Below are 14912 nucleotides of genomic sequence, written 5' to 3'. Positions count from 1 at the left end.
GACACAACACAGACACAGAGCTCTGGTGGTGTGTGTGTGTGTGTGTGTGTGTGTGTGTGTGGCCTCCTCTCAGACCACTGTAAGATGGATGGCACCATGTTAAATCCCATCTAAGCTGTGATGAGTGTCACCAAATCACAAGTACGTGTCCGCGTCCGTGTGTGTGTGTGTGTCTGTGATCCAGACACCTCATGGTGATAAGTACCGCTGATAAACGTCTCTGTTTGGCACGTAACCAATGGTAACCACATCAGCATTCATGAGCCAACACACACTTCAATAATCAAACACACACACACAGACTCTTGTTGATTGTGTAGTCTGTACCCTGAACAACACACCTTTACAGTGAGTCCCGATCTTGTCAAAAGCTCAAGAACTAACACAATTTTGGATTAGATAACACAGGTTCACACATGTACGCAAACACACAAACATGTTGGAGACTGACAATGTTTGTACAAAACCTGATAGTGTTTAATTTGAGATCTTATTTCACTGTCCTCAACGCTCCGTCCAGTCCAGACGGACCTTCCCTTAAAACGCTGTTATCAATCAGAGATTACCATCATTTACTGAAGGAGGGTTACAGTGTGTAGCAATAGATATCAGGAAGCACTACAAATGTGTGTTTGTGTGTGTGTGTGTGTTTGCTGGGGAGATGGTCAAAGTAACACGTTACAATCTAACGCAAACCAAAACAATATCTCTGTCTGCAATAAATCTTATCTTTGTCAAACCTACGTATCATGTTGACATCTACAAGGTGGATAAGCTACTAGGTTGAAGTTCCTACAACCTCATTTCCTTGTTCTTTTGCCACCATTTGTGCAACTAAAACTACATGAACTTTTAATCAGTACAAACAACCATCCGGGACACGATAGCAACCACTGAGTTACACCTTAGCAAAGACCACAGACTCTATCAAATCTAAAGAGCACAGCATAGACACCCGCACCATATTCTTAAGAAACATACACATTAAAGTCCACCAAAAAGCAAAAATAATGCCCTTGAGTTCATGAAATAAAAAGTAAAAACGTTAAATAACACCCTAACATCCACATCTGGCAATGACAGCACTGTATCATGAACTGTATGTAATTATGAAGTTGCATATTTAAGATTACTTAAGAGTTTATATAGCTAACATTGGCTTTATTGGCTCTGTGAGATGAGCTGATAAAACTGTAATTTCATAGCTGCTGACAGGAAATAAAAAGCTGCGTCTGTCTGAAATCAAAAACTCATTACTGTATATTGAAACATAATTAGCAGCAGTGAATATGCCACTATTATCACTGTAAACATCATTATGTGCTGTGCTAGAAAGTGAACAAGTGTGGCAACAAGAGCTTCATTCATTCAAGATCAACTCATTTATTTAGGCCTAACAACAAAGAATACTACTACTACAACTACTACTATTAATAATAATCTAGTTACTAAGACTCCTTGTTGTATTTTCAAAGCATGTGACAGTCTACTTCCTGCACTCGTTAAGACGAACGTCCCTCCATGTCACACTGCTACAACGCTCTGGTCATAAAGATAAAGAACACGAACACCTTCACTGGACGTTGCCATAAAACAACAGAAAACTTCTTTGACTCAAAAATCCTTCACAACACGTTATCAAAGACATGAACCGCTGCTGCACGGGGGGCCATAAACACATCGCTCTCTATTAACTCGCAGTCTTGGGCCTTTAGTGCCTCATGCGCTTGTGTGTGCGTTCTCCCTCTCGCCTGGACGCAGCAGACATCTCTCTTCAGACCCCCCCCCCACCCCACCACCCCCCTCGCTGAAGTAGAGTGATGACCAGAGGAAGGTTTTAGCGCCATGGCCCTCATCAATCCTGCTGTGTTTGGAAGTGGCGGGGCACTAGCCGGCACGAGCTAATGGGACAGAGGTAAACACAGAACGCCACGATGCTGCTCTGCTCTGCTCTGCAACACAGGACGACTAATATATTATCAGTTTTGGGTTGTTGTTTTTTAAAGGCTGATAAAAAAATACCAGTAGTTTTGGTTTGAAGCTCCCAGCCAACCCTGGGAAAATATTTTAAAAAGTGGGTCTGATAAAGGATCAAGAATCTTCGCTACTGTTATTATTATTTTTTGATTTCTGCTAAACAGAAACTTTTTATGTAGGATTAGCTTTTAAATATCTGACTGAAGACATACTGAAGACATACCTGCCTCGTAAAGCTTCCTCCAATACAAACACTTCCTTTAATGCTTTGCTGCTATTGTCCGCATAAGGAAGTTACGCTATTACTACTAGCATCACTTGCATCCGACATCTGTAGTCTTTCGTTTTTTGTCTCTAATGTGTAAAATTAGTTAAATTATGACAACTGAAGCGGGTTAAAATATGTACGTTTTTTGTTTTGTTTTGTTTTGTAAATGACCAGACTAGATTATTAAGGTGGATGATTCTCCGTCTTCTCCTTCAGACACGGTCCATCAGATCAGAGTGTATTAGTGACCTGGGCCGGGGCGAGGAGCATCCATCACAGACGAGGCTTTCAGAGACGGACTCGGCTCGGATAAACAGTCATCTCTCGCCCTCTGACCAACACATACGTGAACGTATACACACGCAGACATACATCCTTTATGTGCGCAGGAAAGCAAAGCAAGATAAAAGTTATGGTAGTATACACACATGCACTCAGACGTACACACATAAACACACACGCAGAGATCATGCGAGGAAATGTTGACAGTCTGTGTAATCAAGCGTCTGCTCGTCAACAGGGGAATATGGCAAATATTTAAGTTTGTCCGACAGTGTGACGGATGACACAGGCAGTTCATGTTCAACATAAAAATAATAACTGATGCCTCCTGTGAAAAGAAAATAACTCTGGAAACCTCTGATAGTACTGTAAATAGAGAAGCCCATTGATTTGTGTGTTTCATAACTGTTATCTATAAATGTATCTACAAACTGTTATTCCTCTTTTTGTGCTATTTAACCATCACATCTAACCTAAGAAACTTTTTTAAGTACAGTAAAGAACTTAGATATGCTCTCTCATATTGACTGAAATTACACATTCTCATTCATAATGGATATTTGATCACACTAATGAAGTCAAGTAACATGCAGGGGAAACCATTCCTCTACTTCCTCATTCAAAAATCTTTACAGTCAAACAACGTGCTTTGGTCCTCAGTAAATACACACACAAGGTTTGAAGTTGATCAAATGAGTGGTGGCCGTAAAACTCAAAATACAGACAGACTGTTATGATTTGACACATATCTTATTATTTTTGTTTTCTGATTAAAATTGGAGATGTATCCTGTGTTTCGACCTTATAAATCAGCAGCTCCCAACCTCGGGGACGGACCTCCCAAAGGGTTGCAAGATAAAGCTGAGCTATTGTGAGATACAAAAGCAGGAAAAACCCTTATAATAAGTGCACACTATTAAGCATTAGTTAAGCATTAATAAATACTGTATTCTTCATTGATAATGCATGAATACTCATTAGTATGTAGTTTATAAATACACCTATAGTGCTGATCAATGATGAGTACAACATTTTTAACTGTGTTTATAGACTACATACTAATGAGTATTCATGTGTTATAAATGATGAATTCAGTATTTAAAGCTTAACTAATGCTTAACAGTGTGTACTTATTATGAAGTGTTACCAAAACATGCATACCTACTAAACAAAATGTAAAGTTAATCATATAAGCTTCATCTAAACTCTGCATTGCAAAATGATTAAAATACTGTAAGAGAAGTAAACTGAACTGCTCAAACTGGTGGTTGAAGTCGTCTGGATAGGAACCAGCATTCAAACATGAAGAAGCTACAACCAACCCACCTTCGTCTGAGGTCCTCGGCAACAGTTGCTCGGCAGCTGAACAGGTAGGCGCGCAGTGACTGTAGCTGCTGACGCAGACGCAGCACAATGCTGAGAGGCTCACAGTGCTCGTACAGACACGGGTTGAGCTGCTGGACGTCGAGCAGCGGCTCCTCGTACACGAACTCCAGGAATTCTTTGGCCTGTTTAGACACCTGGAGGAGGACGACGACACCAGAGTCAACGTCAGAGTCGCTGCGCCAAGGACAACGAGATGACACCAGACGAAGAAGAAGTCCTATGTGTCACTGTAATGAGTACTGACTTGGAAATAGATGCTAAATATTCTGATTTCTGTTCAGATTAAACAGATAAATAACAGAGTGTTCTTGGCAAGAAGCACTTCCTTCACATCTGAAGCAATCTCTACTCTAATATAGAAAAATTAAAGTTGAATTTAATGGGTTTTTAGACAGGAAACAACCAAGGACTAAAACAAGTGGCTGCATTTGTGTGTTGTTGTTCAGAGTAAGGCAGGCAGCTTTATTTCTACAGCACAATAAAAAGGCATTGTGGGATTGGCTCGATTCAAATGAATGAAAACCAGCCCTTTAATTGCGAGCGCTCCTGACTCACTGAGACTGATCGGCCATGTTTTCACCAATGGTCGGCCAAATACCACATAACACAGATGGGCTCAACCAACGTCTTGTTATGGGCAGTCATGTAGGCGTGCCGGTTTCTTGGCTGCTCAGGAGCCACTGGACGATATCCGCACAACAGTTTTCAACAAAGTCCTTAATTTCGTCCATTGACCACATGTGTTACATCCAGATACTGGGTGTGTAGACCTGGTGTTGTTGCACACAGGGCTGAAATACGCACAGTGAACTTGACGTTTTAAAATGATGACACATCACCGTTGATTATTTGATCTTCTAGACATGTACACCACACACCTGTGGGTTAAAGGGATAGTTCAACATTTTGGCAAATTGGCCCATTGCCATAATCCCTGTAGTTTTAGCAGTAGGTTTGTTACCTTTAATTGTCGGTGCAAGCAGAGCAGAGCCGTAAGCTGCTCAGAGCTACGCTACGGAGGCTCATGGGATTTCTTGGTTTCCCTCATCAAATACACAATCCAACAACTCCAAAACCCTCTGGTGAACAAGTTGTGACCTGCACATTCACCACGCTATGAGATAATAACACAACGTTACCAGACCGAGTTGTTTTAGAGGCAAATACAGAGACTGCTTGCTGAAAAACTGCCCCGACGGGAACGCGCATCAGCGGTTTTGCATTAATTTCCCTCTAAAACAACTCTGTCTCGTAACATTCTGTTATTATCTCATAGCGTGGTGAATGTGCAGGTCACAACTTGTCCACCAGAGCTTTTTGGAGTTGTTGGATTGTGTATTTGATGAGTTTGATGAGGGAAACCAAGAAATCCCATGAGCCTCCGTAGCGTAGCTCTGAGCAGCTCACAGCTCTGCCGTTCTAAAAATAGCTTGCACGGACAAATAAAGGTAACGAACCTACTCCTAAGAAGGAAGGAAAGGGATTATGGCAATGGCCCATCTTGCCAAAATGTTGAACTATCCTTTTAACGCTGTAGCCTACTTAGAAACCTTATGTATAGATTTATGTGTCAGAAAATAATAGAATCAATAGTTTGACCAACATCATCAGTAGCTCCATCAGATATCAATCTCTGTTCTGTAGACACTGGTAAAGTTGTCTCTTTTTAACTTTCCAGTAATTTCAATTTTTGATATCAAATACGTAATTTTTTTATTTCTTAGCTTTACTATCTTTTATTGTATGTGTTGTGTGTCTGTTGTTGTGTTTGTCTTGCCTATGGACCTTGAATCTGAAATAAAGATATATTCATTTATGAAACTATTTTATTTAAAGACGCTGAATAGAAACAAAAGTGGGCTCTGGATGGACTCGTATTTGTTCAAAGGGGCTATTTTGAGGATGACTTCAAACTGTCACTTAATGGAAAACAGTGGATCTGATGCCCCAGTTGCTCAGAATAAAAAGTGCACTAAGTATGTTGAGATGAAGTATTTTCATATACTTATTAGGGAGGGTGTGTGACTATGTGCTCTGCTCTCCCACCTTGTGCTTGCTGGTGTCCCAGTTGTGCAGCAGGCGAGCTGGGATGAGGAAGGAGTTGTCCTGATGGCAGCTCTGGCAGTAGTACCAGCCGCTGTAGTAGCACACCTTTGCTTTTCCTCTGGACAGACCGACTGGACGTTGGCAGCCTGAGGGAGCGATAAGATCATTGGGTAAAGAGTGTTTAAGTGATGCTCTACACCGTCTGAGAGTCTCTGCAATCACGACAAAACCAATTAAAGCCACTTTAAAGTGTCAAAAGTGGGACTCGTACAGACATAACGATTATAAAGTGGTGCAAGAACATATTATCTCAGACTAATGGCACCTGCAGCAGATAATCAAACCATAGCCTCCATAAACACATCCATATATACAGCTTTTTATGTCCATTTATGGGTCCAGACCGGCTAATTATCCCGAAAGTGTTGCACAAGTCGGCTTTTAGTGTCAACACAGCACTGCAGCAGAACCCAAAGGTTGTGGAGGAAACAAGTCGGTGTTAATGTGTGTCAGTTTATTGCCCCTTCACTAAATACCACACTAATCCAGCTGAATAAACCTGTAGATAATAAACAAGATAGTCTGAGTTTAAGAGGAATATGTTGTACAGAGACAACAATGACTACTGATTTTATCTGAGATTATTAGAGAACTATTGAAAATGTGTATAAGCATTTTGTTTACTTACTATTTTTCTTGTTATCAAACATATTTTGTTATTAGTTTGGCATCACTGTTACTAATATTTACTTCTTTTTTACCTCTCTTTGTAAATTACATGTGCTAAATACACTAAACTAAACTAAACTAAACTATGTCTAAAAGTGTCAAACTTGACCCCAGAACCACCGGAGGGTTAAACAAACTGCTGCGTCTCACCACTCCACATGAACGTTGGCGTTTCTCTGAGTGTGGCCTTTAGGAATAACTGTAAACACATTTGTCACTCAGTCACCAATTTTAGTTACCAAAGGCATTTTGTGACTAAAAACTATACTTAAGTCCTAAAGTCTTGGCGTGACATATTGTTGGGGTTACAGTTGTGGCTACAGTAAATGATATATCTTTATATCTCAGACCTCTATTCACAAATATCCTGTTACGTTGGACTATAATGTTCAATTCCACAACGACCCGTTTCATCCTGTTCTGTCATTCGCTGGATTTACACAAAGCAGCAATGACATAACTCTTGGTTTTTTGTTTTAGCCTTTTTTTTGTATGTTTGTTTTATTCCGTCCCTCGGCATGATGATGACTGAATGTTTTACTGACGGCTCATATTCAATGCAGCCTACGGTGGCCCTGAGAGGACAACACACTGCAGTTTTAAAAACACAAATGGATTCAGAAAACATTTTAAAGGGATAGTTTAACATTATGGCAAATTGGCCCATTGCTATAATCCCTATAGTCTTAGGAGTACATTCGTTACCTTTAATTGTCGGTTAGCAAGCTATTTTTAGAACGGCAGAGCCGTGAGCTGCAGAGCTACGCTACGGAGGCTCATGGGATTTCTTGGTTTCCCTCAAACTCATCAAATAAACAATCCAACAACTCCAAAACGCTCTGGTGGACAAGTTGTGACCTGCTCTCATAGCGTGATGAATGTGCAGGTCACAACTTGTCCACCAGAGCATTGTGGAGTTGTTGGATTGTGTATTTGATGAGTTTGATGAAGGAAACCAAGAAATCCCATTAGCCTCCGTAGCGTAGCTCTGAGCAGCTAACGGCTCTGTTCCCCCATTCTAAAAATAACTTGCACCGACAATTAAAGGTAACGAACCTACTGCTAAAACTATAGGGATTATGGCAATGGGCCAATTTGCCAAAATGTTGAACTATCCCTTTAAAAAACACAAATGGATTCAGAAAACATTTTAATCAATTGAGATAAGATAAGATGAGACTTTATTGTCTCCTAGAGTGGGGAAATTCGTCCTGGGCATTTGAGAGATACAGATAAAGACAATCGATAAATAATTACACACACACAATTAAAAAAAACATGTAGCCAAAGCACAGATATAAAATACATAATATGGGATGTCCTCTCTTACACCACTTACACCTCCACCTCACACCTTAGCCGTCCCAACCACACTCACACTTGCAAACTCACAATTAGAAAACACAGGTCACTAAAAAGTGATGAACACACTTGTTGTTCTGCACCTCATACACCCACTGAAGGTATTTTCTGAGTGTTGAGCTCTGCGGGCCACCGTAACGTCCTCTGATATTAATACCCACGTGTATTTCACCTGAAGTAATCCCTTAGATAACAGGGATTTGGGTCCTTGTGGTAGTCACAACAGCAGCAGACTTCAAGACCAAAGTGTTTTGCAGAGCTTAAGAAAACAATCGGGTGATCCTCTGCTCTATTCAGCCTGATCACTGCCCCTCTGTCTGCTTTGTCTGACTGACTCTTTAAAGTTCATTCTTCACCCAAACACCCGGACCTGGTCTATGATCTCGCACACAAACACAGATGAATGCCACTGCACTTGTGACAGGTGTCCCTTATCCACGCGATCTGGGAGGACGTGGGGCCTGGACAGGAAAAACAGCAAGTGAAGAGAGAGGGACCGAGAAGAAAAGAAAACGGGAGATTTTTATCTAGGTATTCGAAAACAGAGGCACGGCAAAGCTACAGGAAACAGAGAAGAAGAAGTAGGACGGAGGAAGAGGGACGTGTGTCGGCCTGTTTGTCGGCGGCGCTTCAACAACACAAGAAACAAAACAGGCTGAAAAAAGGGGGGGAAACAGAATAAGTGGAAGACTATCAAGAGATCAGAGGAGGAAATGAATTGAATGAAAGAGAAGAAGCGTGACATCAAACCGGGACAGATAAAGGACGACAATAAAGAGACGGTGGTCCGGCTACTTTTCAGTCATAGACAAGAATCTGACGTCTGAAAGAGTGAATGGTCTAATCAGCACTGAGCTCTGAGTCCTGCTTTATCTGACCTGAAGGAGGAAAACACTTGATGTTGTTGTTGCCACATGAGTTGAATAAAACACTTAACTACAGTGACAACAAATGTTTTCAAATATCATAATGTTATTTTCATATATATAAACCATCAAACTGAGTGAAAAATGGAGACGTCCTTAAATATTTTCAAATGTGCCACAGCAATGGTTCGATTTTATCAAAACTTAGGTCTGAAATTAGTTGTTTTGACAATTGATTTTTACAAAGCCCTGTTCACTTTCCTGTATATTTGGTGAGTTCATCTCAAATTTTGCTGTTTATTTCCTAATGTGGTCTGTAAATATAAAGATACTGTAGTATGTAGAGATGCTACAGATCCGTTTGAGATCATTTAAAAACTGTCATTGTCTCGGTGTTGTAATTTAACCAACACAGAGAACTGGAGATAATTTGAGTTCATCACGAGGCTTCATACACGGTTGCTCATAAAGTTGGAATCATTTTGTTTTCAGACACATTCCTCTTTTTATTCCTATTATAAAGGTTAACTGTGGTTTAATTTTCACAGTGATATGTTTGGAAGAGATTGATCAATAACAAATCACATTGTCACAATGTGAGTTCATGAGAAGAGGTAAAAGAATATTTTATTACAACTTGATGGGCAACAGTGTATTTACACAACTCCAAAATATTAAAAAGGTTTTAACAGTTTTAGGATAAACGAAGCAATTTCAATAGGGCTTTCGCTGGGCGACTTGCAGTTGCCGCTCGGGCCCTAATAATGATAACTATTACATTTATTAGCTTTCGTCAGGTCTTAGGGCAATAGAGTTATCTTGAATAACAATATTGCTGTTGCTGTCACTACTGTCTCCATTATTAACATCACTATTAATGCATGTGGTCATTTCATCTCCTTCTATCTCTTCTTACTCTTCGACCCTGAGTCTGGTTCGGTGCAAGGTTTTTGAATTTTTAGTAGGGCAAGTGTGGGTTCAGTGTCTTGCCCAAAGACACTTTGACATGCGGACTTGAGGAGCTGGGAAGCGAACCACGACCTTCCAGTTAAAGGAATTGACCCGCTCTATAGCTCCTGAGCCAAAGCCGCCCTTTATCTGAACTCGATTTATATTAGAGAGAGTGAAAGTAAAGAATACAGCTGTTTAAGATTGTGTGTGGTGTTTTTAATCATAATCAGGCAATCATCAGGCGACCTCATTTGAATTCCAGGCGACCCGACCCCAAGGTTGAAAAACACTGGGTTAAGGTTTACGGTCGAGTTAGATAGCGTTCTTGTTTCGAGTGTTAACTGCTTGTGCTGCTTTATAATTACACCTGGTATCACTTCATTTGCCCACAGTGTGATCAGCTGATGTCAGATCAAAGGGCATCAAACACCTGAGAGACTGCTGCACGGCTACTGGGGGGAGTTTCTCCGTAGCGCTTCCTGTACAAAGGCCGACATTAATTATAGTTAAGAAGGTTGTCAGCACTGGTGCTAAATCAGGTCCCTCAAGAATCTAAAGAAGCTCTGCTGCTGAGTGAGCTCGACTTATTCTTCCTTATATCCGTGGTCTTTTAAAGGGGAACTATGCAAGTCCACTCGCTTTTCCGCTGTTTTGGTTACACTCCTCTCGCCCATGTGCATTTGTTGACAATGAAGCAGGCGAAAAATCAATAAATGGAGCGGTGGTGGATAACATTACGTAACATATACAATGTTACGCCCCCGCCCTCGTCATGGATCTATTGGTCCTCGTCACCACATTAACGCGCATCCCTTGGCTGCACACACAGCCCTTTATGCCGTTCTCTCTCCTCATTGGATAAAGCTTGTAGGATACAAGGAAGTATACAAGAAGTTTTCCCCTCGGTTTACAGCAGAGCAGAGTGACTGACAGACCCGTGTTTCGGTCCAAACACTCTATGTAAGTGATTGCTGTCGGAAGATACAACTATTTAAGACTTATATTAACACAAACATTCCGCTTACTTCTGCTTTAACCATCAAAAACAAAAGATTACAGGTTACGGAGCCTGTTTGTGTCGCAGTGTGCAGAGATGAGAGCTGGGACACCGGGGCGACGGCCAGGTACTACACTGACGTTGCAAGGTTGGTTTTCAGCCGTGAGACACCAGGAGGAAGGCAGAGCGACTCTGTTCTTACTCGTAACAAGTCACAAGTCATATAATTAACTATCACGATTACTCCGAAGCTTTTTAATTGAGGTAAAAATGTAGCATAGCCACAGGAAAAATCCTGCTTAGCTCCTCTTTAACTCCAGTCTTTCTCTTAAGGCAGTAGCACACATCTGATAACAATGCGAGTCCACCTCCAGACCACCATGATCAAACACACGTGTGTGTAAAGTCACATCTAGGAAGCACTAATTACAGCAGTGAGCTCATGCTTCTGTTGAGCTTTAGAAAAAAATAAAAATAAAAAACCCACAGTGAGCTGGTAGGGAGCCAGCAGGCTGAGGGGACGGTCAACAGTCAGAGAAACACTGTGTCACTTCGAGGAAGCAGCTGACCACCAGGCCGACGTTCAGGCCAGCTGTGGCCTCAAATTTGGTGTGCTGCTGTTGGGACCAGAAGAACAAAGACACATACGTAAAAAGGCACTGAAAACACTCGCAAACTAAAAAGGACAACTTTAACCTCAAATTCTATATCATGAGGACCAGAGGAGCACACGCCCACATACACAGTACATATACAAAAGCACTTCTACCACAGCAGTGGGGGCGGTCTGTAATGTACTGTAGTGTGTGTGTGTGTGCACAGTGAAAGTCTAAACTGATCGTGTGGGACTACGGGAGAAGAAATAACACCAAGCAAATGAATCTGATGCAGACTTGATCCTGACCAAAAAACCTCAACAAGCAGCAAAACAACAACTCAAGGAAACAGAAACTCCCCACGAGCACATGGAGCAAATCTTGTCGGCAGAGCAACAAGCGTTATGTTTCTGTTGGATAAATAAAAACAAAAACATCAAAAACATATCTAACCTGTATAATTTTAAAGCTGATTAGGTGAGTTACTTCTGTATAAGTATATATACTGTAAGAAAGGACGTATAAAAAAGGAGAATGTAAAATCAATTATTCTTTATTTCAACTCTAAGAGACCTAATCAACGATATAGCCAGGTATAAAAGTGGTAGATAACCACAGATAACAAGAAACCAGCATCAGCAGCAATGTAAATAGATCGATTAAAATTCAAAGCAGGTGATTCAACTAAAACAAGAACAGCTGGAAGAGAAAAGATGGTTTAAATTGACCCTTAAGGATGACAAAGAGGTAAAATGAGATCGTTTTAGATAAAAGCTCTGCTCATGTCATAGCAAGAAGAATAAACCCACTGCTGCTGACAGAACTCACTGCATGAAGCAGCGAGATCAAACGACGCCAGAGAAATGAAAAGAAGCCTGATGAATATTGGCAGCACATTCTTTGGTCAGATGAAACCAAAATAAATTTGTTTGGGATGAGATGGAGTCCAGCAGCGCGTTTTGGTGTGGACTCGGCTGCTGGACTGCTGGACGGCGCCGAACCCAGAGACGGGAGCGTCGTGGTGACATCACGGTCAGGCTGCAACAAGGGGAACGACAGGTGACGCTCAGGTTGATGCATGAAGACTGAAGGTAAAGGTGTGAAGAGGTTTGGCAGGTTGTGCAGTCGGTTTTATAACTAAACAAACCGTTCATTTAACCCTCCTGTTGTCTGACCCAATCTGTTCCCTTCCTCCATCCTTCCATTCTCCCATCCTCCTTTCCTTCCTTTTTCCCTTCCTTTCATCCTTACTTCTTCCTTCCTTTTTGACCCAATTGACCTGATCTGTTCCCTCCCTCCATCTTTCTTTCTTTCCCTTTTCCCTTCCTTCTTTCCACAATCCTTTTTCCCCCCTTCCTTCTTCCTTGAACAAATCTGTACCCTCCATCCATCTTTCCTTCCTTTTTTCCACAATACTTTTTCCCTTCCTTCCTTTCTTTCTTCCTTCCTTCCTTCTTCTTTCTTCCTTGAACAAATCTGTTCTCTCCCTCCATTTTTCTTTCCTTCCATTTTCCCTTCCTTCTTTCATCCCTTCTTCTTCCTTCCTTGAACAAATCTGTTCCCTCCCTCCATCTTTCTTTCGTTCCTTTTTCGCTTCCTTCTTTCCACAATCCTATTTCCCTCCCTTCCTTCTTTCCTTCTTTCCCTTCTTCCTTCCTTCCTTCAACAAATCTGTTCCCTCCCTCCATCTTTCTTTCCTTCCTTTTCCCTTTGTTCTTTTCCTCCCATCTTTCCCTGTGTCCTTCCTTCCTTCCTTCTATCCCTTCGTCCTCCTCATGTTGTTGCTGCTTGTGTTGCTATGTTGTTTTTATTTGTTGTTTTTATGTTGTTATATTGTTATGTTGTTGCTGCAATGTTTGTATGTTGTTGATGTATTTAGGTTGTGTTTTTATGTAGCTATTGTTGTCGTTATGTTGACGTTTCTCAGTTGTTATGTTTTATGTTTTTGCTGTTGTTATTTTTAAGTTGTTGGGTTTTCATGTTGTTGTTGCTGACACTTTGTACCAAACACAAACACTGCCTCACACTTAACTACAGGGGTTTATTATCAATGGGCCATTTTCTTAATTTACAGAGTAGCAGTTTTTACTTTGAGCCGCTAACCAGCTCCTCCATTATCACCGTAGTAACAACTGCTTCCTCCTCTCATCTCTGATCTTTTATAGCTCTCCCTGGGACGGAGAGAAAGAGGGACGGAGGGAAAGATGAATGGGAATTCAAACGTAGCTCAAAGGTCCACCGATTGTACTGCGGCTCTCTGTAGTGAGAGAGGGTCACTTTGACCTCCCCAGGGTGAGCGCACGGTGGAGAGAGGGAGGGAGGGAGGGAGAGGGAGGAAGGGAGAGAGAGAGAGAGAGAGAGAGAGAGAGAGAGAGAGAGAGAGAGAGAGAGAGAGAGAGAGAGAGATGACATCAGGGCAGAAAGGGGCTCATGCTTTCATCTGCCCGCCGCTGGTTCAAACCACCACACCTCTGAGAGTACACTGTGTGCACGTGTGTGTGTGTGTGTGTGTGTGTGTGTGCGTGTGCGTGTGTGTGTTATGTACATGTGTGTGAATTAAAACTGAAAAGACAAGCAAGGCCCGAGCTTTGATGTGTCTCCTTCACACCAACCAAACACTCGAATGAAAATGTGCACAAATGGAGTACTATGTGCACGAGTGTGTGTGTGTGTGTGTGTGTGTGGAGAGAGAGAGAGAAACTGTCTATCTTTTGATGTGAGCCCACCTACCATTTCCACGATTCCCTCATATCTACTGATTCCCAAGTGAAACAAAGCCTGACTCACATGGTCTGTTGGGGGCCTGAGAACGTGCTCCGGTGCTACGACAGGGGTCACCAAACCTGAGGATACACACACTCCTAACAGCGTGTGTGTGTGTGTGTGTGTGTGTGTGATGAGGTGTGTTGTCGAATCACAGCCTTCAAACGAAAACACGAAGCGTTTCCTTCAAAAGGAATCAAAAACGCAGCGATTCCCATGTGTAATTAGTTGAATACATTTCACATTTTGATGTTAAATAACCAATCACTGGATATGTATGGATGGACGTAGCATGCATATGCAAAGGTTTAAACTTGAAACAAGTTCAAAGAGAGCTCAGCTGAAGCTGAAGTAGCACTGCGGTCGCCACCATCAAGAGATCTTGTTTAGATTAGTGGCTTCATATATGAATAATCAGATACACACTCAGGTTAACTACACAGGACGGATGCTTTTGATGAATCAGGCTGAATTAGGTGAGTGTTCAGCAGCAGAGATGATCAGGTCCTCAGGTCAGACAGTTTCTGTTTGGGTCAGCGTTCACGTCTCCTTCTTCAAGAGTCAACGAGTGGAAAACATTGCAAAGATGACTTTGATGAATATTTATTGATCTGTCAACCGAAGCTGTAGGCCAGTGACACAAATATTATGCTAAGTTACAGAAAAAGGCTGTGGAAGGAAACGATTTG

The 14912-nt window shown here is 41.6% G+C and overlaps 1 protein-coding gene across 1 annotated transcript in view; it reads right to left on the bottom strand.

The window, feature by feature from the left end:
- The window catches only part of plekhm3 (pleckstrin homology domain containing M3), a 48887-nt gene that overhangs the window by 15488 nt on the left and 18487 nt on the right, over positions 1-14912 (bottom strand). The window contains exons 5-6 of the mRNA XM_085765017.1: positions 5960-6105; positions 3854-4047 (exon numbers count right to left, since the gene is read on the bottom strand). Of these exons, the coding sequence (XP_085621143.1) occupies positions 3854-4047; positions 5960-6105 (340 nt within the window). The remainder of the gene's footprint in view (positions 1-3853; positions 4048-5959; positions 6106-14912) is intronic.

Source organism: Trachurus japonicus, chromosome 21 (assembly GCF_045865225.1).
Source record: "Trachurus japonicus isolate A0001 chromosome 21, Traja_1.0".
Classification (NCBI taxonomy): Eukaryota; Metazoa; Chordata; class Actinopteri; order Carangiformes; family Carangidae; genus Trachurus; species Trachurus japonicus.
The sequence above is the reverse complement of the archived record's forward strand: the minus strand, read 5'-3'. Positions and strand labels throughout refer to the sequence as shown.